At 33.4% G+C, this 27684-nt stretch overlaps 3 protein-coding genes and 2 long non-coding RNA genes across 5 annotated transcripts; 2 read left to right on the forward strand and 3 right to left on the reverse strand.

Annotated features, from left to right (window-relative positions):
- Positions 1 to 1184: 1184 nt before the first annotated feature.
- LOC110944361 (protein FAR1-RELATED SEQUENCE 5-like) lies at positions 1185 to 3599 on the reverse strand. Its single transcript, XM_022186021.2, has 4 exons — positions 3152 to 3599; positions 2804 to 3062; positions 2051 to 2614; positions 1185 to 1964 (listed from the first exon to the last, which is right to left on the reverse strand). The coding sequence occupies exons 1-4, from the start codon at positions 3532 to 3534 to the stop codon at positions 1185 to 1187; spliced, it is 1986 nt and encodes a 661-aa protein (XP_022041713.1). The 5' UTR covers positions 3535 to 3599.
- Positions 3600 to 3740: 141 nt separating this feature from the next.
- LOC110863730 lies at positions 3741 to 4555 on the reverse strand. The gene is made up of 3 exons (XR_002549325.2): positions 4442 to 4555; positions 4202 to 4328; positions 3741 to 3911 (listed from the first exon to the last, which is right to left on the reverse strand). It is a non-coding gene; the product is annotated as an uncharacterized LOC110863730 (long non-coding RNA).
- A 2104-nt stretch (positions 4556 to 6659) lies between these two features.
- On the forward strand, positions 6660 to 9035 carry LOC110864618. The gene is made up of 5 exons (XR_002549937.2): positions 6660 to 6904; positions 7047 to 7393; positions 7938 to 8167; positions 8258 to 8407; positions 8651 to 9035. It is a non-coding gene; the product is annotated as an uncharacterized LOC110864618 (long non-coding RNA).
- Positions 9036 to 13942: 4907 nt separating this feature from the next.
- On the forward strand, positions 13943 to 19311 carry LOC110864617. The gene is made up of 7 exons (XM_022113729.2): positions 13943 to 14200; positions 14321 to 14392; positions 15914 to 15981; positions 16804 to 16951; positions 18520 to 18600; positions 18695 to 18790; positions 19083 to 19311. Exons 1-7 carry the CDS (start codon positions 14060 to 14062, stop codon positions 19104 to 19106), a joined length of 630 nt encoding a protein of 209 aa, XP_021969421.1. The 5' UTR covers positions 13943 to 14059; the 3' UTR covers positions 19107 to 19311.
- A 307-nt stretch (positions 19312 to 19618) lies between these two features.
- Positions 19619 to 24681, reverse strand: LOC110864615 (DNA replication licensing factor MCM7). The gene is made up of 15 exons (XM_022113728.2): positions 24525 to 24681; positions 24354 to 24421; positions 24200 to 24259; positions 23872 to 24095; positions 23334 to 23511; positions 22982 to 23104; positions 22807 to 22896; positions 22534 to 22676; positions 22264 to 22441; positions 21969 to 22160; positions 20827 to 20999; positions 20532 to 20735; positions 20274 to 20439; positions 19953 to 20174; positions 19619 to 19846 (listed from the first exon to the last, which is right to left on the reverse strand). Exons 1-15 carry the CDS (start codon positions 24550 to 24552, stop codon positions 19742 to 19744), a joined length of 2154 nt encoding a protein of 717 aa, XP_021969420.1. The 5' UTR covers positions 24553 to 24681; the 3' UTR covers positions 19619 to 19741.
- Positions 24682 to 27684: the final 3003 nt, after the last annotated feature.

A 27684-nucleotide genomic window follows, 5' to 3' on the forward strand; every position in this document is an offset into this window, starting at 1 on the left:
TACCGCATGAACACATTAGGAAAGCACGCATGACCAAATTATACCGCAAGAATTAAAAAAAATAACGCACGTCCAACTATTTATCCCGCATGAAGTGATAATTATGCAGACATTATCAGTATGCAACTTGATGTATAAAAATACTTATCTCTTCAAATAATGAAACCCTATAACTAGATAGACTACTGTTAAGTCGATATGACTTGTAATGATGTAAAATATTAAATTTAACTTACCAAAATATCTCTCAACTACCAAAATTAATTACGCAGTAACACACATATATGATGAACTCACCCCCCCCCATTAGGCATATACTCAAAAAAAACATATATCAGACTCTCTTCAAGAACAACAATGTCGACAGATCCCGCAAACGAAGCAATCAAGGAGCTCTTGAATACCCGCAGGTTAACGGAACTTGCTTCTAATGTTAACTCTTGTAACAATATTCTGGATGTGCAGGGAAGGCTATCAGAACAACAAAAAAAAACCCAGGAAGTGTGGGGAATGCTGCTGGAAGAACCAAAGTCTTTGTTGAGGGATAAAGCAATACAACTGATGAAGGATCAAGCATCTGCAGATAACTTGGTATACTCATATCTGAAAGATACAGTGGAGACCGTTGAAGAGAAGATGGAGACGTCCGAGAAGGAGGTTGGGAAGATAATGTCACCGAAGTAGGTGGTATGGCTGATTAATACACTATTTTGTTGATTTTCGGGATGACCTAATGTGTTGTTGGTATTTTGAACAATGGTAGTTTTAAGTCTAGTTTTATGTGTATTGAAGTTATATGTGGTGGTATATTTTGGTAAATCATCCACCCATATCTAGTTATGATGATGAGACTCAGTGTTATGTCACTTGATGTCTCATACTTTTTTGAATGTTGCTTTAGCAATATTGATATGAAAGATCTGCATGTTAAAAATTATCACGCATGAGTTTTTATTTAATTACGCTAGTTATGGAGATGAGAATCAGTGTTTGGTCACTTGAAGTCTCCATTTCAAATAGTCCTGTGTATGGTTATGATTAATCACAAAAAAAGGGGTAAAAAAATCAATTGAGATATATAATCACCCATATCATGTGAAAAAAAAACATGTGAATGTCATAGATTACATAAAGTTCAGTCATAACAAAATCATTAAAAATGGAATGTTTATGTTGTTCAAACACTACTCGTCTTCGCATTCAAAATCACTATCTTCTGCTTCGTCGGACTCCTCAAACTCCTCTTCGTCACCAGTTCCAACCTCCTCGTCCTCTTCATCAACTAAATTAGGATCCTTCTCTAACTGAATTGCTCTTCTTTTCCTCCCCTCCTTATTGGCAACCTTATCAGCAGCAGTAGCTTCACCCTTTAACACCTTGCAAGTTCGAATGTCATGACCTTTGATATTGCAGTGACTGCATGTCCGACCTCTCTTGCCTTTTAGACTAATAATTTTCTCTTTTTTTGATTTAATGCGCTTATGTGAACCGCGTCCTTTGTTTCTAATACCAGTTGGCACACGGACTGTAGGTGGATCGTCAGTGTTTGGTTTCTCGTAACCAATTAACCTTGAATATCTATCAAACTTAGGGTCGATGGGCTTGGTTATGCGAAGTTCATCAACCATTTCTTTCATCTCTCTCATCCGATCCCTGACTATAAGTAGATGATCGAAATCTTTGATCAGGTTACCAACAAGATACTCTCCAGTCTGCATAATCTCATACGCAACCTCTTTGGCCTTTTTATGCGCATCATCACCGTCAACAGTAATATCAAATGTATTATTAAGATCATTCGGTGCGACATCTTTAGTCCATCTTTTAATTACATACTTGTTGGGAATTTCCTTCACTTTGAACATCTTGAACACGAAATATATATGCTTGCACAACAATCCATATTGTTCAAACCTGCGACACGTGCATAATGCAATTACATCCTCCCCCTTCTTGAAACATACCTACACAAGAAAAATAATAAAAAATAAAATAAAAAGGAAACATGGTTTGGCAATAAACGCATATTAGCTGATGTATATATTATTACCTCTAATAAACCGTCGCCGTGAGCTTTCCAATCCTTCATACTTATCCTCAAAAAAGGTTCCTCAATTTTAGTCTCTATAGGAAGGCACTCGGACAGTGTTCCTTGTAACTCTGCCTGTTGATCAGCAAAAATTGACCTGGTGTAAATTTTCATGGCATCATCCTCTAGAGTAGATTCAGAAAAGTTATCTGGGACTGTATTTCTAGATATATGGTCATTCTTCCGATGGTTGAATCTTTGAATGTCCATTGCACCATCAAAATGGTTAAAGAACTCAACAAGGGTAAGTTGAGAATTCGCAACTTGACAGAAAAAATGGTTTTCGCTCTCTGATCTAGAAGTGGTCCGCATAAGCCCAGACATAGGCTCATGACGATAGAACGCTGGGATCCACGAAGATCTCATGCCAAACATATCATCAATCCACTTATTCTCAGTTAGACCGAAATCAATCATTATCAGCTTCCAGTCTCTCTCAAACGTTTCTGGCGTAATCGAATCTGTCCATACAATGTCACACATACGTCTCTTAAAGTCTTCGTTATTGCACAGCTGATGTCCGACCTATTAAACCAAAGAATTGGAACTTATTGAATAAGGGTAATGAAAAAAATTAAATAATGAACATAATAACGCATGATGTATATAATAACGCATGATGAATATTTTTAGTGTGGGCAAATAAAGATATGAAACCAATACAACTATTACGCCAGTTCTAACATAATCACGCATACTCTATTTGAACCTAACCTTATCAGCAAGTTTCTTCATTATGTGCCACATACATAATCTGTGCCTACTCTTATCGAACACTGCTTCGATGGCTTGTTTCATCGCGGGATCCTGATCAGTGACAACCACATTCGGCTGCTTACCAAATGAGTTCAAAAATGACTGTAAAAGCCACTTGTATGATTCAATGCTTTCGGATGCTAACAACCCGGCTCCAAGTGTCACATTTCGACAATGATTATCAATACCAGTAAAAGGTACAAAAACCATTTTATACCTTCAAAATGTGAATTCAAAAAATGAATATAAAAAAAACAAGATGATTATAAAAAAAATAACAGTAATAAGCTTGAACTGATGACTAACTTGTTGGTTTTAAATGTAGCATCAAACGATATGACATCTCCAAACTCAGCATAGTTACGTTTGCACAAGCCATCGGCCCAAAACAGGCCGGTTAATCGTTTGTTTTCATCGACCGAATGAAAGAATGAATAATCAACCATAAACTGCTTTTTATCGGTCAACCTATTGATAACCATATCTGCATCATACTGTCCGATGTAGCTATGTATCCTAGCTCTAAAATTCTTGCAATCGTCTTTAGTTGCGCCTACATTTTCAAACCCTCCGTATCTTTTTCTCATTATATTAAAGGCTTTCACTGGCCCAAGATTCAATGTACCAAGCTCCCATATCATCTCTTCTTGTGTCTCAGACAGATGTCTATAAGCTGGTAATAAGTGCATATCTTTGGGGCACACGAATGAATGATTATGCGATTGAACAAACTTATCAACCTTAAACAACACCCCATCCGTCGAACAAAGCTTAATTCGTGCTTTACAGCCGGTTCGAATAGTCGGTCTGTTCCTACGTTTATATGGCTTAGACAACTTCGAATAATTATCATCAAATGCCTGTGGTTTATGCTCCTCTTTTGAACACACAAAATATTTAGACTTTATGATACCACCAACATGATGTTCACCTCCTTTTCGAGCGGAGAACCCTGCCTTCTTGGCATATGTCTGATAAAAAACATATGCTTGTTCTATGGAAGAGAACTCCATTCCAATAACAGGAACACATGATGAAGCTACCTCTGGGATATACAATCTTTCATCTACATTTAAAAAATGACAACAAGAAAATATTATAAACATACAGAGAAATAAAATAAAATCACGAAAATTGAAAAAAAAAAAATAACGCATCACTATAAATAACGCATGTAATAATAATACCGCTTCAGAATCTAATACCGCATAAACAAAAAACACCCAGTAAATTAAACTTCTCTTGCATTCAAACAAACACTCGTGATTAAAAACACATTTAAGAAACCTAATAACTGTGAAAATGATGGAGATAAAACACAACACATTTAATAAAGCCATTTACTTTACAACTTACTAGTCTGATCGTCTAAGGTAACGTTGTTGTCTGATGTCGGATTCCGATATTGCTCTGCATCATCATGTCCGGTATCGACCTCAGCATCTTCAAATTCGACATCATCTATGTTTCGAGCATTACTACTCTGTGGATCCATTACAAAGAAAAAACTGATGAAACCCTACTCGCCCACCAATAACCGCTAATTTTATAATTTGAAAATGGAAATCAATTGAAACTGATACTGATCGTAATTACCGGGATGCTGGAGATAACGAACTCGCGTAATTTCCTTGTTTTTAGTAAATGTCTGAATTACCCCTGTGACAAGAATGAAAAATACTAATCTGCCCTTAATGATTAAACCTTAATTGCGAGATGATCAAACAGATCTGACGGTCAGCATATTAGCGTACGTGATGTACGATTACCCCTTTTGTACATTACACTTCCTCTCTCTCTCTCTCTCTCTCTATATATATATATATATATATATAGGTAGAGGATCCTGTAAAAAGTGCTCAAAGTGTGAGAAGTGTGAGAAGTGTATTATAACACTATATATAATACTATATAACACCCTATAAACACAGTATAACAATATGTAACACCATATAATACCATATAACACTTTGCAACACTATATATCATTATATAACAAATATAACACTATAGGTTGTCTGATAGCATGCCTATGATAGATGTATAGTGTTATATTTGTTATATAATAATATATAGTGTTACATAGTGTTATATGGTATTATATGGTGTTACATATTGTTATACGGTGTTTATAGGGTGTTATATAGTATTATATATAGTGTTATAATACACTTCTCACACTTTAGGCCCTTTTTACACTATCCTTACCCTATATATATATATATATATATATATATATATATATATATATATATATATAGTTTTTTACTTTTTTATAATTTTCAATAAATATTGAAAATTTCTCTGAGATTGAAATTGTAATTATTTTTGGGCATTAACTCTTTTTTTGAATATGTGATGAAGTTATTTATTTTTGCATGCATATGATATGTTTGTTTTCACTAATTTCATAATTTTTATATGAATCTACTCGTGCGCATGCATAATATACTATATGTTGTTAATATACACATATATAACCATTTTTGAATATAATACACAGATGTATAAAAGACTGTACACATGTGTATAAACTAACAGCTGTGTATCTTATATAACCTGATAGTTAGCGAGACTGTACACATGTGTGTAAACTAACAGTTGTGTATCTTGTATAAACTAATAGTTAGCGAGACTGTACACATGTGTATAAACTAACAATTGTGTATCTTGTATAAACTGATAGTTAGCGAGACTGTACACATGTGTATAAACTAAAATCTGCATATCTTCTATAAACTAATACTATCGAGACTGTACACATGTGTATACACTAACAGCTGTGTATCTTGTATATATAGAAACTAGCGAGATTTTAGGGATTTTGATTATATTGTTTAATAAATGCAATTTACAAAAAACGCAAATGCCCTTCTGTCAATTAATTTAATGGAGGTTACAACATTATAATTACGATCTTGCCATTGTTTAAAAATCTTTAGATGATGTAATCTAATGGCACAGATTAGTTCACACAGTTCATTTTTAATCTAGTGTTCACTCTAGAACCCTACCCTTAAAATGATTATGTATTAATCATGCATCTTTTTTAGTGGGAAATTAATGTGAGCCGTATAGCGATGGTGCATATATCATTGTATTACAAAATGGTCCGATCATTTTTGTAGTGAAAATAAGGAGAGCCAAGGAGGAAGAGTAAAGAATACAAAAAGAAAGAAGAAAGTTGTCTCTAAAGGAGGGTTTTTTTTTTTTAATTTAATGGAAAAAGGAAAGAAAATAAGGAGAAATGTTGTGTATTTTCCTTTTCAAAGGGAAACATAAGGGTATACGGTCTGGTGCAGTAAAGGAGTTCGGCAAGGGGGTTTGCCGCGCGGCAACACCACCGCCGACCCCCTTTGCCGATCGGTTTCAATGTCGCTCGGGGTTCAAACGCTGCTGCGGTGAAGGGAGGGTATGAGAGAGAGAGGGTTGTATGGGGTGGTGTCCATTCCAATCTCAACCAATCATACATTTTTCCTTTTTTTTAAAAAAAAGTTTATCATTTCACCAAGTGTCTTACCATTGCCAACACTTTTCAGCATAGTTTAAACATTTTTCACCGATTGAAATGACGCACTCTGATTGGTTGATTTTTTAGTTTGTCACTCTCAAGCGTCTAACCGTTCTTTATACCCTAATTCGTAACCATTACCTTTGTTTTAAAATATTCTAATTACTAATTATTTATGTAATCATTACCTTTGTTTTAAAATTCTCTAATTACTAATTATTTATATAGTCTTAAAAACAAAGGTCGGTGACCCCATCAAATGACATACCTGCCCCTAAGAAATGTTGTAATTATTGTTGTGCCATTACTGTTGTGCCATTGTCTTCCACACACACGTGCTAAACCTTCAATCAATCGCTCACGTCTGCGCCTTCACTAAACCACACACCACACATCCGGTAACACCGGAGCAGTTGCTCGCCGGATTCTCGAGAAGTTGCCTGCGGAGGTTGAATCTAGATTATGTTTCTCTCAAGATCGATACATCTTCCATATTCTCAGATCTGATTCTCTCACATTTCTCTGTATGGCCAACGACACCTTCGGAAGTTCGTTTCTATTCTCTCTCTCTCTATTCACACACACACACACACACTGATGCTTGCAATTTGCTCAAATCGATATGATTTATTAGGTTACAGGTTCTCTGGAATCGTATGAGTGTTTGTGAATTATTTATTAATTTTGTAGGTTAATAAACTGAGAATGATTGAAGGAATACATATTATCAATTTGAGGAAATTACAGTCGATATATTTGTGTCACCGTCAACGTGACCACCACCGTCCTCCGCCGCATATGCCGTCAAATCCCCGTCCGCCGTTGCTTGGTAACAACGACGGTTAGGGTTCAAAGACGCATCCTCATTAGCAACGATGTTTAGGGTTATGACGACCTTATCTGTATTCTGATGTAGCAAATGGAGGCTATAATTTCATGATGTAAACAAAAAGTTGAGTGCTGCAGTTGCAGAAATTCTTGAGATCAAATTGTCCATCCCTAAGTAACATTTCTATCTCAAGTTCTATGACACCATGGTAAGTTAATCTTTAGCATATTAGTATTTTATAATAGGTGTCAATTTATTTATTTTTTTATTTTAATTTTTGTATATTTAAGCTTATCAAAGTCAAGAAAATGCACACTGCCTTCGTGTTTTACACCAAATCCTAGATCTCATGTAAATCACAATTCACTGTTTTGGAATCAATAAAAGCATTTAGATGTTTTCCATATAGTACTTCTACAAATACTTGAGTGTTAACTAGAAATGTTGATTTTGACCCATTTACTTGAAAATAGGTTGATTCGAGTTCTCAGATGAGTCAAATATACAACTTAAGAGCATACCTAGATGTGATCCATATAGTACTTCTACGCATACTTAAGTGTTAACTAGAGATGTTGATTTCGACCCATTTACTTGAAAATTAGTTTATTTGAGTTCTCCAATTAGTTAAATATAAAATTAAGAGCATACCTAGATGTGAAACGGGTCAAAATGGAAGTCCCCAGTTTATTATTTAAATGTTTGCAACTTCTTGAATGTATTTACCAATTTCTTTTGGTGCTACCAAACAGCCAGCGGCCTATGGGGAATTAGTGTCAATAGGGGGTTAATGCTGGTGATGCGGCGAATTACAACATGGCGGTCGGGCTCCGATGGGCCTACATACGTATGATCGGTGATCTTTAATTATAAATTTTGAAATAATTTGACACAGAGCCTATATGGGGACATACTGGATTGTTTCATGGTTCGTCACCAGCCAACTTTTGACCACCCGGTGCAGAAAGGAACAACGTCGTTGGTGGGTTTAATTTTACTTCTTTACGATTTACAAAGTTCATTATTTTTCTTCTTTATATTTATTTTGTTATTACTTTTGAATAAATATTAGGACCCACCAAAGTGACCATACAGACATCATCATCCAGGGATGCAGTCGAAAATGTATCAACTATGAAGCTTATCCAGCGAATACTGCCCGTAGGGAACAATTCCGATCAGAAGAACAACCGAACAAGATTGTTCTAATGGTGGTCATGAGGTAAATTTGTTCTATTTAAAAAATCAATGATAAAATAAATAATTATATACAATTATACAAGTTATAGCTTATGATTTTAATTTCGTTTAAGAGTATTTAACTTCGTAGACCATAATATTATTTTTGGAAACATAATAATTTTTATAACTAATATTCAAGTAATGATATTCTTTAGTTTTGTTTACATAAACTAAAGATTCGTTGCTAAAAATATAAATATTGTCACTAATGAACAATATGCAGTTGGTTATATAAGTGGAGAGCAATACTAGGAGTAAAAGCCAAGCATAAATGTGTGGAATCCAGAGGTGACAGATCGATTTAAGTTTAGTCTGTCACAAATGTGGGTCAATTCTGGTTCTTTCGGTGACCATCTCAATCTCATTGAAGCTGGTTGGTAGGTATATTTCTTCAACACATACATACATGTCCCTTGATACGATTGAAGAAGAAGACCAAAGTACTATTATTCACATAATTTCTTTGTAGTTTGTTACTACTTAATTCAGGAAACTTACAATGGTACTCTGTTTTATATATTTGCGGGGATTGATTTAGGCTGTATAAATTATTAATGGCAAAATTACGATTAACGAGCCGACACCACGCGGTGGACCGCTTTGGTGTATATGTCATGTATACATTAATGTCATCACTCTACCGCGTACATGTAACGAAGCTGGAAACGCTAGGTTGTCGCCGCAACGCGCGACACGGGTAAAAAACTAGTTTATACATGTTTTAAAATATTCTAATTACTAATTATTTATACATTAATAACATGATTGTTCTAAAATATTTTAATTACTAATTATTTATACATTCAGGGCCGGCTCTGGGCCTGGCAAACCCGTGCCGACGCCCGAGGCCCAAAATTTCAAAGGGTCTGAAAAGTCTTTATAAGCTTGTATATATTTATTAATTATATATTTAGTACATTCATCCGTTTATTATGCAAAAAATATTGGTGGTGTAGTGGCAAAAACTATCTTAATATTGTAAAGGTCTCAAATTCGAGTCTTTGCTCTATCACTAAATTTTTATTTTTGTAATTTATTTACCCCTTAACCATAATTTTGGGCTCAATTCTTTTTGTCACCCGAGACCTAATTTTTTTCAAGAGTTTTTGAACACGACTCTGTATACATTAATAACATGATTGTGAAAGTGTTGCCTTTTCCTTTTCACTTATGTTTAACTCAAGAACATGAATACATTCTTTCATGCTTTATTTTCTTGTTTTCTCTAAATTTTATTTACCTTTATTATTAAAACTCAAGAACTCATTCGTTGAAACTTCAGTGACCAGTTAAAACGAATTTATCCATCACTACTCACTAAATATGTATCAAATGAACTATTTAACCGGTTACTTTAAAGTTTAGTACCCTCGTTTACAGAAATTATGTAATTAAAATAATTTTTAAAATGAGTAAATTATGTATTTAAAATAATTTTAAAAATAAGTAAATTTAGAGAGTATAACTGAATTTCAAAGAGTTTTTTTCTTTAGGATGGGTAACTATCAATTAAAATAAATTTAAAAATGAGTAAATTTAGAGGGTATAACTGAATTTCAAAGAGTTTTTTTCTTTAGCATGGGTAAGTATCTATTAAACAAGAAAAAATTGCAGAAATCAACTTTTATGTTATATTCAAACTGCACTTCGTACCTTTCACTATAAAATCGGCAAAACCCAACCTTTATGTTCATGTTTTGCTACAAGGTATAACCTTTACAACTAACTTGGTCTAAAAACTCAGTTAAATGCCCTCACATGCATTGTACATGAGGGCATTTCAGTCAATTCCCCTCACATCCTATAACCTGTATATCTTCTTGACAAACATCATTTTGAGATTTCGAACCATTATCGTAAACAGTATCCACTGTTGCAGGTTCATCTTAATGTCCATTGCAGGTTTGATTGCAAGGATGGTCAGTAATCCATCGGTGAGTCGCCGGCAGCTGCGGCTTCCGTGACGAGAACGTCCGCGCGAGAGCGACAATACCTAATGAAGAAACTTACTTTCAGTTCGAAATAGTTTGTTCTAAACAAGCTAAAGATGACGTCATAGATGAAGGATAAGATTGTCTTTTAAAAGCACCATGCACTCATTTCCAAATGTCTCGGATCTTAAAGTCATATTGTTTTGTCATACTAGATCTTGTTTAATTGCCGCTAAAAATTATTGATTAAAATGAGTTTGGGTTTTGTTTTTGTACTGGATCAATATAATAACATTGATGACATTTTAAAAATGTTGGTACTAGGGTTAATTGAATCTACCTGTTTATTTTTCGATTGTGATAAAGTTGAAGTTCCTTTGAAATCCGACTGTGTAGAAAAACGACAGTGCCCGACGGAACAGCCACCTTCCGGGTTGGGCTCGACTGACCCAACCGACCCAGGACTCAAGTTTGAACCAGAAACCGACAAACCAACCAACACCTTTGGGCCGGTTAGGAGCACATGGAACTAGGGAATAGATCCGGTGAGTGATAGAGCTGGATAGATGTGGATGATGCAAATTCAGATCACGTATTTTTAAATTCAACTTTCTTTTATACAATTAGGGCTTTAATGAAATAAGAGAATGGAGAAGACAACATGCTATTTCATTTGAACATTAAAAGACATGGTGAAATGTCATTAATGCCCTATGCAACACATGTGAGAGTAGTTAACCAAGAAAATTAACGTAGTTAGTTGTAAAAGTTATACCCTGTAGCAAAATATGAATATAAAAGTTGGTTTTTATCGATTTCATAGCGAAAGATATGGTATACAGTTTGAGTATAATATAAAAACAAATAAACCTATTTGCAATTGTGAATAAGACAATTTCTAGAAAAGACATGAAAACAAGGGGAACGACATATAATTTTTTATTAAATTATACAACTAAAAAGGACACGAGAACAAGGGGAATGACATAATTTTTTTTTATTAAATTATACAACATGTTAAGAATTTATGATGGTCTCAATTAGTGTTGATGTCATCATTTATGGGTGTGGCTAAATGCACTTTTAATTTTACTGATTATATCTCCATTTTCAAATATATCAGTTTTATAATTTTTTAAATTCCACTTTTGTATTTTTTATTTTTTTGAAAATAAATCTTTATGTTCTTTGCTCAATCCCTTTAAATAGTATTTTAGATATTCGAATAACTTTACAAAATTCATCTATTGGTGCACATGGTGGTCTTTATGCTGATCGATGCATTCAAAGATTTTGCCAACACAATGCAGACATCTTTTTGTATACCTCTTGATGTCGAACTGTGATAAACTGTATCAGAGACAAACCCGAAAGCAATTTCTAACATATAAATAAATAATCACTTTATGATGTATTAAAAAAATAAAATTTAATAGGAACTTTACAATGTACAAAAAGTTTTGTTGAATTAAAACCGTACATCAATTTTCGATTAAAAAAAGTAATATAGATGTTTTACAAAAAGTTTTGTTGAACTTTACAATTTTCGATTAAAAGAAAAGTAATATGTGGATGTTGAATTAACGTCGTACATCAAAGTTGAATTACACAGTAATAAGTTTTGAAGAAATTCACACATTACACGTTAAAACCGTACATCAATTTTAATTGGTAGAGTACGAAAACTTTTGATGAAATTTTTGAAAAGATGATGAAGACTTTTAGTTAGAATACATATCAAGAACAACTATGATGAAAATCAAAGTTGAAAGAAATTGTTTCTTCAAGCTCTCTCTTAATCTCTTAAGTTTTTTTTTTCTTCTATAGAATCGTATGTATATACATAAATATTCAAACTATGGCAACTAGATAAACCGCTAGAAAAAATAGGGATATTTCCTAATACAAATTTTCAAAAATTAGAAAATACAAGGGTTGATTGTATTTATTTACAAACTTCAGAGGGGGAGTGCAACCAGTTAGGGCTGTAAACGAGCCGAGTCGAGCCGAGCTAGACCTAGCTCGAGCTCGGCTCGAACTCGATTCGAGCTGGCTTGGCTCGAGCTCGAATTTCAAATCGAGCTGAGATTTGAGGCTCGAGCTCGGCTCGATTAGAATTCGAGCTAGCTTGACTCGGCTCGATCTAGCTCGAACTAACAAAGAACCACAAAATTTACTACTTAAAAAGCCTTTAAAAATGAATTTCTTCAGAGACTAAGGGTCATAATTGCCGTTTAATTTAACCATATAATAGTTAATTCACTTTGTATATTGTCTTTACCGTCTTTTATAGAAGATATACTCCCTTAGTTTTTGTTTTGTAAGCGATGTGGGACAAAAAAATAAAGGATGTAAACCTTATCGAGCCAGCTCACGAGCCGAGCCAGGCCAAGCTCGAGCTCGGCTCGTTTACAAACCGAGCCGAGCCGAGCTGGCTCGTTTACAACCGAGCCAATTTCGAGCCGAGTTTTTTTCGAGTTTTTTTCGAGCGAGCTGCGAGCCACGAGTTTTTTGAACACCCCTACAACCAGTAAAATAAAAAAAATGGGAGTGCATTTAGCAACACCATTATTTATATGCTTTTAAAATATTCAAGCTTTGTATTTTATTTTCTATTGATTAATTGTAGGGCTCTTTTCAAGCCAATGCATCCGTTTTTCAAAAGTCATATACAAAAGAGCCTATTCAATATGTTACATTGATCTTATCTAAATCGTGTACCAATCCATTGTTGTGTCACTTCACCAACCCAGAGTTGTCAATATATTTTTTCCTTCTAAACTGTAAATCATTTATTTTAGTATAATTACATTAATAGGCAAATTACTCGTATTATAAATAATCATATAACGAGTTACACCCATAAAATATAATCAAGTGATCAATTGCATATGTTGCTTCAAAAACTATATAAAACTAACTATTCTATCCACCATATATTTTAAGAGTATAATATATTGTAAATTAAATTCTTACACTTCATAAATAAATGTATATCTGTAGCGGCGCATCCAACATAAAACCAATTTTAAATAAAATACATCACGAACCGTATAACGCGCTTTACACGGTGTTTGAAAAATATATTCAGACTCACAAAAATAGACACGTAATCTGTTACATAACAAACTATGTAATTTAGTTAAAACAAAACGTCCAAACGCTTATAAAGTTATCATGATCCTCTATTTAAAATTGGTTGTGTGTCGAATATGTTATAAGAATAGAGTGTGACATATGAAATTCTCAAAATAATAAAGTCCATAATTCACTTTATAATCCTATCTAAACAAAGTGTACTCCCAATGATGGATCGTTCCTATCGAGGCATGGTGCGGTCCTGAGGGCAACCCGGTTTTACCCAGATGTTACCCCAGCGAGTCTCTCGTGTGGGGGCAGTATGGTTTCCGGGCGAAGGTCAGCTTGCGCAACGGCCGGGGCCCGATCGAACATCGCGTCCGGAAGAGCGGGGCTGACGGGGGAATGTCATCGACATGAACCCGGTGACCAATAGATCCTGTACATAGAAAGTCACCCTTCAAAAAAAAAAAAAAAAAAAAAAAAAAAGAAGAAGAAGAAGAATAGTAGTGTATAAAGAAGGGCATTATTGAAATATTGGTCCTTGTTTCCTCCATTAAAAACCCATAAACTCTCCACAAAAACAGAACCAACAGAGCAGAGATTGGTTTATTATAAACAGGATGACAGAAGTCATATTAAATGTTGATGAACATTTTATATATCCTGCATCTGAGATTATATGTTGTAGAATTTGTCATGAAGCCGAGTTCGAAAGCTGTAAATCATTAGAATCTCCATGTTCATGTTCTGGAACCGTCAAGGTACATTTTCTGTTTCTGACTTCCTATATGTGTCTTTTTAACTACGCGTTGATTTTAGACGCTGGTGTTTAAATTTAAATATTTAATTTTAATAAGATGTTTTGATTGATTGATCATTAGTTTGCGCATAGAGATTGCGTACAGAGATGGTGTGATGAGAAAGGAAACACTAATTGCGAAATTTGCCTCCAGGTTAGGTTTATTTATCGATTTGTGTTCGTTTTCTTTGATGATTAATCTTGTTCCAGTTTTTATGGTGTTTTTGTTTGAATTTGAATAATGTTTGCTGTCGTTTTGGTAAATTTCTGTCCGACTCTCATTTCACATTTTCGCGAAGGTTTGAATTAATACTAACCGTTTTTTGTTTGAGCTTAACCGATTCTATTATCATGACGAACCTTGAAGTGTGTTCGGTAGATCTTTTTTTTTTTTTTTGCCAAATCAACAAATTACAAACAAATGCCAGGTAAACGGACAACGAGCTGCGTCACAACCCTCTTTTGAATTGTAAAACTGATCCTACCAAATTACAAACAAATGACAGATTACTTGTTAGGAAAATATATCATATTAATAAAAACTTAACTTTATTTAGAAAAGAAAATTCTGCCTCATTTGTGTGTGTGTGTATATACATATAACCGATTTTGAGCTAAGATTTTACCTACAGTAATTAATAAATAAGCAAGTAAACTTATACTCATGAGTCAACAGAAATATCTTGAAGCATAAAAGTTTGACTCGCTTAATAGTTACTACACTTAAAAATTTTCATGTTTTCGAAAATATTCCGGGTACCCGTATTCAAAAGAAAATAATAATAAGTGGACCACAGAGACAAATCATAAAAATAATAATAAAGTTAATAACGTGAAATTTATTACAATGATTATAGAAGTAAATGTGAATTGCATGGACACAATCATATAAATATATATGAAATATTAATATATACTTAAGCAGAGCCGTCCCTATAGGCTTCTAAATCTAGGCAACGGCCTAGGGCCTCCAAATATATTAAAAATCTTTATATAGCATGTGTATTATGCATTAGACCCAAATAAATAACCAATTTTTAAATAAAAGAGCTTAATTCCAACTCCAACGGATTTGCAATTTGTATTTAATTTAGGCCGCCATCTTTATTTTCACTAACTGTAACATCGCACTTGCCCATTTTGCTCAATTGTGTTGTCGATTGAGGAAAAATTAGACATGAAATTAATGGTGTCGCAAGGATAATGTAGGTTGGTTAAAGGCTATTTTTTATAGTGATCTCTATATATTGCGATTCACTTAATCATTGTTCTCCCTAAGTTCCTAAATGATACTTTGAATTTTGATATTGTGCTTGCGAGTGAGAATTAGAAGGAAAAAAGTAGAACCGATATTTTCTTTATACCCATTCAAAGGGCCTTACCTCTGTAGTTTGGTTAGGGCCTCCAAAAACGTTGGAACGGCTCTGTACTTAAGTATTTCTGATTTTCTATCATTTGAAAAATATTCTACCCTCATGACCAATGATATTGGGCATTATATGTAGGACACTAAAACAGTTGTAATAAGCTTAAAGTTATAAAATATCTTATGTGCTTAAAATCAGAAGTACAATGAATAATTTGTAATAAATCCTAGTTGCTTTGAAAACAAATTTGTTTTGAAATGACATAGATGCACCAACTGAAAATGACATGAACTTGTATAACGTTGCAGAAATTTGAACCGGGATATTCAGCGTCGACACCCTCCAAACAAAACCATGAGACTGATGTCCCTATTCGGTAATTACCCGTCTCCTTGTTGATTTCTAGTTCAGTTATAATATAATGTAATATATGCGTGTGATTGCTTTAACACTAGTATAATACATAAAGTTTGTTATTATGTATGATACCGCGTAATATGATGTGTACAAGTGACGTGTATATAACTTTTATTGTAATCATGACATCAAAAGTAAAAAAAAAAGATCGAAATGAAATTGTTTTTCACATCTCACGTCACTTGCCACCCAACCAACCACCAACTTAGCCTCTCTTCAACCACCTCAAATCGAAGTTGGCCAACAAAAAAATCTCTCACACTCAAAATACAAGTTGAAATTGAACTGAAGATGACGGTAATGAGTGATGGCAATGGAGGTGGAGATGCCGGGAGAGAGAGGATAGTGATAGTCAAAGAAGGGTACCAATTACCAAATAGTGGTTATGTCCTTTTTTTTAAAATGTCACGTAATATTTTTCTACGTACTAGGTCATCCTATACGTTATAATGAAACAAATATTTAAAATGATAGTGTATCATTTAGTTTAAAATAGTTACATATGTCATGATACACAACATATTATTGATCAACAATATTAAGGTCCAAAAATGTATTTAGCGAAGTTTATATTGGAAGTAACCATGTTTGCATATTAATTGACAACTCATAATTTCTTTTCAATCTTAAATTTGTTAATTTTAAAAAAGTAGAAGACTATTATTGTTTAAGATGCAGGCCCCTTCTAAAATAGCCTAGGGACAATTTCTTTTAAAACTTTTTAATGTTTTTTCTGTACAATTTAATTTTGCTGATTGATTTAATAATATTACAATAATAGAGAAAGATTGGAAGTTCCTAGAACAGATGAAAATCTTGAAGCAGTTGTCATTGTTGATGAAGAAGAAACCTTGGTTGAAAGAGAACTTACAAACTGTTCATCAGTTGCTGATACCACTATTTCAGTGTGGAGAAATTTGGCTCTTATAGTAAGTTTTTACCTTAATTTTTTTGAGAAATAATTGTAACAGGATATTGGGATACTTTGTTATAAGAGTTATATATATGTTAGTTTTTCTATAAAATAAGAATAAACATCTCCAAATTATATACTCACAAATAACTAGACACACACTTTAGGCAAACAATCCCAAGCAACATTAAAAATACTTATTATATCAAAACACATAATAAGTAGATAAAAAAAGTTTTTAAAAAAATACTAGAAATGCTTCTATTCACTACTGCACAGGGGCGGACCTAGAATATAAGAAGGGGCAACCTCCGCTACGGCTTGGCGCTCCGGCGGTAGTGTAAAATTAGTGTAAATTTTAGAAAAATTTGACGTTTTTACGATTTCGCTACGGCTTTTTTATAAAACGTTACGGCTTGGCGGATTTTCTAGATCCGCCACTACTACTGCATACACTATAATATTTTTATTTTAATTATTTTATAGTTTTAGTATTAATAAATGCATGTATCAATGCATAGATGTATTCATCGATGAATAAAATCTTACTAATTATTCTCAATTTTAGTTATATATAAGGTCCATCTAAGCTACTATAAAATAAATGTTATTTGTTAAACAATTTATTTATTTTTGAACAATTATTGGACTAGGTTAGTAGGTTGAGTTGTTATCCAAACGTTGAATTCAATACTAAGTAATAATACATGTCTTATAATACTAAATATTATACGTTTGTTGAACAAAATATTATATAGTATTACTATGTTAGCTTATAGCTATTTTGGTTTTCATTTAAAAGATTATAAAAAAAAATATACAAAAGTTTAAAGGTCAAAGCATGTGTTTTCATCTTAAAGTTTTAGTCCTTTAGTCCTTAATGTTTGAAAAGCCTAATAGGGGCCCCTAATGTTCACACGGTATCAAGTGGTCAAGAAAAACAAATTAATGCCATAAACCATTAATTAACAACTGTTTACAATTAGGCTCCCACGCCTTGATGGGACCACCCTTTGAATTTTAATTGATGGTGGAAGTGTGAGGTGTTTGAAACTTGAGGGTTAAAAATTAACATTTATTTTATTTGTTACAGACTATAAAAAAAATTAGCTAAAACACCGTTATGTGTGTGATTATAATTGTTGTATACTTGTATTGAATATATTGTGTCTAATACAAATAAATAACACATATGTACATAAACTGTCCTCTAATATTTATATAATGACACCTCTAACTAATCACAAATACATTGTGTCTAATACAAATAAATAACAACCTGACCAAACTAAATGATGCTAAATTGTGCATTAGAAGTGTTTATAGAAACCCGGTTGTTCAAACCGGAAACCGTATAAATCTCAAAACCAGGCATATTGATTTGCTTCGCTTTGGTTTAGACGGTTTGATAGGTTTTAATGGTTTATAAATTCTTTTGTTAAGTACATGACTTGAGAAGAATATTGTTTATAACGAAAGCAAAGTCAATATGTGACATAAATTAAATGTATAAATACATAAGATTACAATGATTTTTTGTTTTACTTTCTTTCTAATTATAAATGTGCATAACGAAACATGCAGTTTACAATGCTTCTACTAGCGAGACATTTTATTGGGGTGCTAGTTGGCGAAACAGGAGATTACCCATTTACCCTTTTAACAGTAAGTATCATTACGTATTTCCGCTGCTAATTCTTTCTACTTTTGTGCCTATGATATGATTTGATGTGATTATGATTTGCTCATTTGTTCACAGTTAATAGTTATAAAGACTTGTGGGATATTGCTTCCAATGTACATAATATTGCGAATGATCGATATGGTCCATAACATCATCACACATCAATATCCGGTTTGTCCCAAATTCTTTATCGTGTAGTTAAAAAAAGTTTCTCAATATTGATGGTTCAGACGGGTTGGTCAACATGTGAGAAATATACAATATGCATTAATATTGTGTTTTTTGTGTTTCATAAGACGAAGAAAACAATTATGTCATCTTTTTATTTTACGGTGAGATAAGTTGTTTTTAATACGCAGTTAATTGATATATATTGCTTGGTATCTGTTGCTTACTTGTAATATAAGATGTTTAGTTAATTCATCCCAAACGCCTTCTAAGATCTTATGTGGTTTCTACACAGGATTTGGAACGTGGCCACATATAGTTGACAACTTGACATACACAAGTACAACGAACAAGATAACTGTCAAACTCTGATTGGTGGCATTGGATAGGATTGGCTTCAGTATATAGTCTTAAATTCTTCTAACTAGGTTGCAGCCTGTTGAACCCACAATTAGTTATTAAAACCCTGTTATGTTCATCACTTGAATCAATATAGATAAGAAAAAGGGTTTATTGCACCATCATTCGACCAACTTTTAATAACTTGTCATTTAATTTTGTTACCATTTGATATAACCCGCAACATGATAATCGCCATATAAACCGCCATATCAGCAAAAATCATCCACATGATGGCTTACTTGGCAAAACTTTACATCAAATGACAATTTTACTTTTGGTTTAAAAAACAAACAAAAACACAGAAAAAATAAGGTAGGACTATCCAAGTGTAGATTTGGGAGTAGAGTTGGATTGTTATTTTAAGAAATTTAACTACTTATAAATCTCATATCATTTTAAAATGTTTTAGTAAAAATTCAGAGTAGAAAATAACTAAAGTAGGTTTAAACAATACCATTAAGACCTTATCCTACTTAATAAATAAACACAAAAAGTCTCAACAGGTTCCTCATACTTCATTCATTGGCAGTCTTAAAACTTGACTAGTACAATTCAAGCATCGATAAATCGAATATCAAAGGTGTTTGGATGAATCTGCCACACGTTCAACGCTGCATATTCCTCTAAACATTCTTTCAGCTGAGCTTCAGTGTACCCCTGTATATATCCACAATCAAATTACAACCCACAAAATAAAAAAAAAAAATTAAAAAAAAAACCACCATACGAATACCAAAAAAAAAAAAATGAAGAGAAAACTCACCATTCTTGAAATCCTGTTTAGAGCTTGTGCATAGCTTACATCCATCTTGTTGGCCCTTGCTGCCTCATCACGTAAAATCGAATAAATATCCGAGATCGCATCAAGACCAGACCGCTGCCTTTCATCAGAGTACAATGAAAACTTTGACATTTGCATCAGCCGAAGTGCTTCGTCCACATCACTCTGAGCAACGGTTTCTGAGAATCTCAGCCTCGCAAGCGCCTGCAGTTTTATTTTATTATTAACAATGATCACCATTGACCGCCCATTGTTAGCTAAAAGTAGGATACAACGTATTTAAAAAGAAAAAAAAAAACTCACAGCCGATATCCTTAGAATACTGAGAAGAGTTCTGACAGTGGTGTATGAGTGTGGGCTGCTTGATTTCGCTTCTTCTTGCCTGATGCTCGAGTATGCAGTAGCTATATACTCCTCCAGTTCTCTCGGAACAGATGGAGATAACTTTCTGGCGGCTGAAATATATGCCCTGTCGACAAATAAAAATAAGTTTATTATCGATAATCATTATGGATACATGACTACATGGTATATTTACTAGAAGGGATGAAGTGAAAATACCTAAGAACAGAAGCTTCGAGAGGAGCAAACCCGAGGGCTGGAGATTCTCGTTTTTGGTGAACGTAAACAACATGTCTAGCCATTTCAAGATCATTATCCATGTCAGCTTTGTCAAGGATCAACCACAAAAGATCGAATCTTGATAGAAGTGCTGGAGGGAGGTTGATGTTTTCAGCTGGAGTTCTACGTAGATCATATCTTCCCCTTTTTAACAAAATAAGATATTTATATTTAATATAAATATGCCAGTGACTGATAATATATGAGAAATGGAAAATAGTGTTTTATGTGTTACCAGGCTGGATTTGCGGCAGCAAGAACTGCGGTTCTTGCATTCAAAGAAGTTGTGATTCCAGCCTTGGCAATGCTGACTGTCTGCTGTTCCATGACTTCATGTATAGCTGTTCGATCAGACTCATCCATCTTATCAAACTCATCAATTGCACAAATACCCATGTCTGCCAATACCTAATGGATCATGTGCGCAAAAATTGTTAGATTTATTGCATTGAGGTAGGCATATAAACCAGTATGCTTTATTTCTAACTGCTCAAAACAGGTTAAAGAAAATTAACTTAGAAGATAACAGGTCAGAAAGTTGAGCACCGCTCAATGTGTACTTTTAATGCACAAAACCCTCATAAATCATTTCGGCTCGAGAAAAAGCTTGAAACAAGCCGAGCCTTATCGAGCCCGAGCCGAGATTGAGTCTAAAATAAAGCTTGTTTGTTTATCAAGCCCGAGCTCGAGCTTGGCATGTGAACCTCGTTTATCAAGACTTAGTGTAAATGTGTAATCTTAGTCTTTATTAATATTCAGTAACATTTCCCCTTATTTAAAGTTGTCTAGTAAACAAACCGAGCGAAGCTTTATTTAAACTTGTTTACGAGCCAAGCTCGCACCTAAATATAATCTTTTTAGTAAACGAGTCTGAGCCCAAGCTTCACTTATCGACCTCGCGAGCCTTCGCGAGTCTAAATGAGTCTTATTTATATTATTTTTATTTAATATATTAATCAGTAGATAATAAATGAGCCGAGCCCAGGCTCGACTTGGCTCGTTTGCACTCCTAGTATGCACCCCTTTCAACCATTTATATGTTGAATATTTATTAAATAACTGAATTATGAAAATTGTTGTGATCAATAGTGTTGCACCAAATTTAGGGTAAATGGGGTGACTAATAATGTTAAACTAAAACTTTTTAATCATTTTGTTATCTTGGTCAGAGATGGTTTACACACCAATTTGGTGCTTTGATACATACATTGAATATGGTCTTATATTTTTATTGAAATAGTATGGTTATTTTATACATATTTGACACACTACTTAGGTATATAATAACAAAATTCCAACCCGTTACAACCTACACCGTATATTACCCATTACCCAACCCACCCATTTTTCCAACTTTAATAATATCACAATTCTCACCAGTGCGCCCCCTTCTAAAACCATCTCATTTGTCACTGGATCCTTCTGAACAGCTGCTGTAAGACCAACTCCACTGCTTCCTTTGCCAGTTGTATACACACCCCTTGGTGCAACATTAATTATGTGCTTTAAAAGTTGACTTTTTGCAACTCCGGGATCACCCATCAAACATATGTGTAAATCACCTCTTATCTGCATTACCGCATGCAGAACACCATGTTAAATTAACAAAGCAGATAGATAAAGCTGATATACAATTAGGTTGAGATAAACAAGAAAAGAATTAACACAACACCTTCATCCCATCCTTTAGTTTCCGGTGAGGAGCACCCACTAAGAGGAGTAAAAGAGCTTTTTTGATATCTTCATGTCCAAAAATCTCAGGGGCCAATGAGCGGGCCAGCTTGTTGTATATATCACCATCTTCAGATAGGCGCGCAATTTGTTCTTCTTCATCTCCTTTGAGTTCGTACCTGCACAGAAAAAGCAAAAGAATATTATGTTCAGGGTCGGCTATGAATGCTTAAAAAAGATACTTATCGCCATAAGGATTAAAAGTTCTTACTCTTCATATTTTTTCTTGAAATGAGATATTGACATGGCCTCCAAATATGTATCTGCTACTAAACCCGCTCGCATTGCTCTAAATCCAGTATAAGGTATAGGAAGAAATATTCCAGATAGCTCAACAACATCACCTGGGGATACCTGTGGATTTTACAAGTAGACTTCAGACTTACACTTGGAAAAATTATTGGAAAAATTATGTTCTATTTCTAAAAGCTAAATATCAGTCCACAAAAGATATTACATGTTGGCTAAACTCATAATAACCAACCTTTCTTGTAAGCTCGCCTCGGAAATGAACAGTCATTGTACGAGGAATGTGACCTTTCGGAACATGTTCAGACAGTTCTTGAAGTTTTGCCTAAAATGTTTGGTAAAACAACTCAAGTAAGAAAATTTGCATTAAACTAAATGTGAAAGTTTTGCTAACAAAGATTTTAAGCTACCTCCTGAAACTTCAAAAACTTTGAAGCTCTGAGTTGGAGAATAAGATTTCCTTTTGCTCGGTTAACATTACAACGCTTTGATGGACATTCAAACAGTGGCATGAACACTCGAGCAGTTACTTCCTGTTGTGTAAAGTAGCATGTTATACAGACAAGTATATCCAATGTAACAAATGTAAAAACAGAAAAACTACTTAAAGAAATCCCACAAAACACAAAAGTATGGCTACTTCATTGACCTGCAAAGCCTGAATATAAAATATATGAAAGAACCACTAACAATGGTTTTTCATATGCAATACAAATCAAATGTGTTTTCAGAAGTGAGCTTAGTGTAAACATGATTACACACCTGATATATTTCAAAACCACACTCTTCACATGTGTAAACAGCAACCTTCATCAACGGTTTTACATCCGAACAGCGAGTCACAATACCAGATATCTTAACAAGCTGGCCAATATTTGAAGCCCTAACCTCCCTTATAGTAAAGGGCTGGCCCTTTGCAGAAGCTCGAATGTACACTTCACTGGTTTCCACAAAAAATGAGCATTAGAAACATGAATAAGCTGTATAGATCACTATTCCAATCAAATAGAACATCAATGTTGCTAGCCTATAGCAACTAGCATGTCAACATAACTTTCTGAAACAAAAACTGTAATACATATATAATTCCATTCATTTAATTTCTACTTAATTATTCACTATTTCATGATTTTGAGTAAATGAGTATTACACTAACAAAATGAATTAAACAATCAGCTAATGACCCATTTCAATCTTAAACTATCATATCTTTAATTAAACTAATATAATTAAAACCTTCAACTCAATTCATAAAAGCCAAAACCAAATTAATCAAATAAAAGCCCTAACTTATACTTACTAAAATCGCTTAATCTCCGGCGGCATCCTCTGCCTCGGATCAGTGCCATCAGCATTCTCATTGCCTTCCTCAGCTCTTTGTGTCATCAATATGTCATGATCATCATCCTGTAGAGCCTCTGTTGGCTCAGGAATCAACTCATCAATCGCATCAGCAAAAATGTCAACATATCTCCGAGTATTCTCGGTCACTCGTCCCACAAACTCCTCATCCAAATCCTTATACTAATTCACACAACAACAACAACAACAAAGAAAAAATTAAAAAAATAATAATAACAAATTATCAAGACATAAACCTAATTCATGAGCAGAGATGTAGAAATTACATCGAATAGGTCTTCAATATCGATTTGAATCGCTTTGATTTTACGGTTAGCGACATCTTGCTGTGCACGAAACAGATTATTGTAAGCATATAAACATATACACATATACACACATATAAACATATAAAATGAATTAGGTTTTACGAAAACCTACAAGGATGTTCATATATTTAGCTTCGCCGTTCCCATCAACAAAGTTTTGAAGAAAATCGGTCGCCAGATCTGTTGAATTAGATAAACGAACGAACTCTTAGCATTGATTTGATGTGCAGGATGATCTAGAGTATCATCTGAAGACGGATTATGATAAATTAATAAAACATACCTTTGTCTTGACTGAAATTGACATCCATTGTGCCTTAGGGTTTCAGCAGTTCTGAAATCGGAAATTTGGGAGGTGAACTGAACACAGAGGCACTATGAAGAAATGTGCAGTGTAAATTGCGGGAAAATGGAGAGGGATTTTGGCGCCTAAATGGTGTGTGTGAGGATATGTTTTGGCGGGAAAAGGGTTAACCTATACAAGTGGGTATGGTGGGCCGGCCGAGGTGTGTTTTAGGAGTGTGAAGTGTTTGTGGACTGGTGATCTTGAAGCCCATTAAAAGATTCACTGGACTCTTACAGTTACAAGCCCAAATTTATTTCTTTTATTAAGAGAAATTTATATTCCTTCTTTTTCAACTTAGAGCATTCCCAATACCAACTATTTGCAGGGATGGGCATTTGGTACTAAAACAGTACGGGTATCTATTTTCGTTGTCGGTACCGGCATTAAATTTCCCTTTTTTATATCGGTGTCGAACAAGTACCATGCTTATACTTGCATATTTGTGCGTTTTTGGGTACACGTGACACAGGAAATATGTTTTTGACTATTGTGGCATTTGTTTTTTATGTTCATTTTTAGAGCAATATTCTTCACCACAAATGAGTAAAAACGAAATATGTGGGGGCTGGGAGGGTTGATTTAATATTTTAAAAAAATATATATATAAGGGTGGATTTTAGTGATGATGTGGTAATATTTTTTTGTGTTTTAAGATTTTCTTATTGGGTTGATTTTTTGTGTTTTGAAGGATGGGTGTTTTTATGACGAGAGAGCGTGATTTTCTGACTATGCGTGTTTTTATGTGTTTTTGGGGTTTCTTGTTGTGGATGGTCATATAGATTTGTTGTCATTATACTCGTTTTAGAAATAGAATGTATTGTTGGAAATTTAGTGAAAATAAGTTTTTTCATTAAATATTTTGGACATCAATAATTATATTTATAATTAGTGGGTTTGTGTTCTATATGGTGAGATGATCATAATAATGAATCAAACTATGTGCAAAATGGAGCTAAGATGAATAAAATATCGATGCTCGAAGTTGAGTGATTGAAGTGAATATTTCTAAACTTTGGTGACTCTAGTATAAATTCATCTTTGTCATAAATTGGTGGTTTTATGACATTTAATCTCTATTCAAGAGTCATGATGTAAGTTTTATTATGTCTTATTATTTTATTTAATATGACATTAACATGAATTTAATCCTTTTTTACTCATAATGAAGGTTTTTATTGTTATAAATATCTTTAAACAATAGAAATTAAATATGGAGTTTTAGTTTTGAGTATAAATGGAACTTATGACTCTTTGATGGATGAGAAGAAAGAAAATAGAGAATAATGAGATGAAAGAAATATACTAGAGAAAATTATGCACAAAGTTTATGGAATTTAGAGAGGAGTACTCTCTAATTTTTCCACCATCACCAACTTATCGTTATTTTCCTACGTAAATTAGAACACTATGATACCCGATGCTATCTCGGGCGCGAGTGCCATCTCCGGCAGTACACATACTGTTCCGGTTGTTGTACCTTGGGAGACAGAACCGTCTGAGAGGAGGCGCGGAATCTGTTTTAAGGGAAGCGTGTTGAACACGTGCCTCAACCAAAACCGTCAACAATTTTGCTTGTCTTGCAGCGGAGTTTCGATCTCGTAGGTGCGGTTGAAGTTTTCAAAGACATTGGCTTTGAATCAAGATTGGTACAATTTAGTTGTATTTTATATTCGTTTATTTCGTTTTTGTAACCGGTATTGTACTAGTCGAATTTCCCATAAATAACGAGAGTCTCGTTATTATATATATATATATATTTTTTATATTTTAATAAAAAGTGAACCTAGTTCCTACATTCTTAAAACAGACTTTCGTGAAGATTGTTGCTACAATCTTAAATCCCTTCTCTACAAGGATTTAGGTTCACGAAAGTTTAAAATATTAATTGGGATTTTTGTTAAAATCTTGAAAATATTTTTGGGAAATATTTATTTAGTACAACGAGTCGGATTAATTTTTATGATTGGAGTACAATCTTTAATCCGAATACCGAGTTGCAAAACGATTGTTTTGATTCAAGTTTAGAGTTCATGGGTTTTTTGTTCGTGTTTAGATAAACTGAACCATATACAAAATAATATGTATTTCAATATGTTTTGAAATACTAAAAGTTTCTAATGAGCGTGTTAGAAATATATATTTTGTAACCCTATACAAATTAAATGTTTGTAACGTTTTATTTATTTATTACAAGCATGTTATAAACTTTAATTGGTATATTAATATTGGTTTAAATGTCTTGAAACTCATATATTTTCTAATGGGTGTATTAGAAAGTAATTTTTTTTATAAAATTACAAGTTTTAAAACATTTATGTATTCTAACAACCGTGTTAGAAATAATTATTTTGTATAATAATAAGTTTTAAAACATCTATATGTTCTAACGAGCGTGTTAGGAACAATGTTTTAAAGACGGTTGGATGTTCTAACGAGCGTGTTAGAAACAATAGTTTAAAGACGTTTAGATTTTCTAACGGGCATGTTAGAAAAGATTATTATTACAAATAGTTGTTAAACGAGCGTGTTTGAAACAATTATTTTGGATAATAAGAAATCTTGAAATGGTTTCGTATATTTTTTTATTTCTAATGAGCGTATTAGAAATAGTTTTTTATAAAGTTCAAAACAAAAATTATAATAAGTTATTTCTAATGAGCGTATTAGAAATGATTTAACGACTTTGGCAATTTTTAATTTTCTAACGAGCGGGTTAGAAAACGTTTATTTTATATAGGCCAAAAAAGGCTTTGGCAATAAATGATCGTTTAATTCTAACGAGTGTGTTAGAATTTTATAGAATAATAAGGTTTAATATCATCTATTATATCTAATGAGCGTGTTAGATACGATGATTTTGTAAATCTAACTACTTAAAAGACGATCAGATTTTCTAACGAATGTGCTAGAAAATATTTTTGTTGCAAACAATTATTAATGAGTGAGATGGAAATAATTTATGGATAATAATTAACCTTGTAACGGTTTCGTCTGAACCTTTAATTTTCTAACAAATAAGTTAGAAATGGTTTTTTACATAAATGTTAAAACGGTTTCGTATTTGTTTATTTCTAATGAGCGTATTAGAAATAGTTTA

This window comes from Helianthus annuus, chromosome 6, assembly GCF_002127325.2.
Source record: "Helianthus annuus cultivar XRQ/B chromosome 6, HanXRQr2.0-SUNRISE, whole genome shotgun sequence".
NCBI classification, from domain to species: Eukaryota; Viridiplantae; Streptophyta; class Magnoliopsida; order Asterales; family Asteraceae; genus Helianthus; species Helianthus annuus.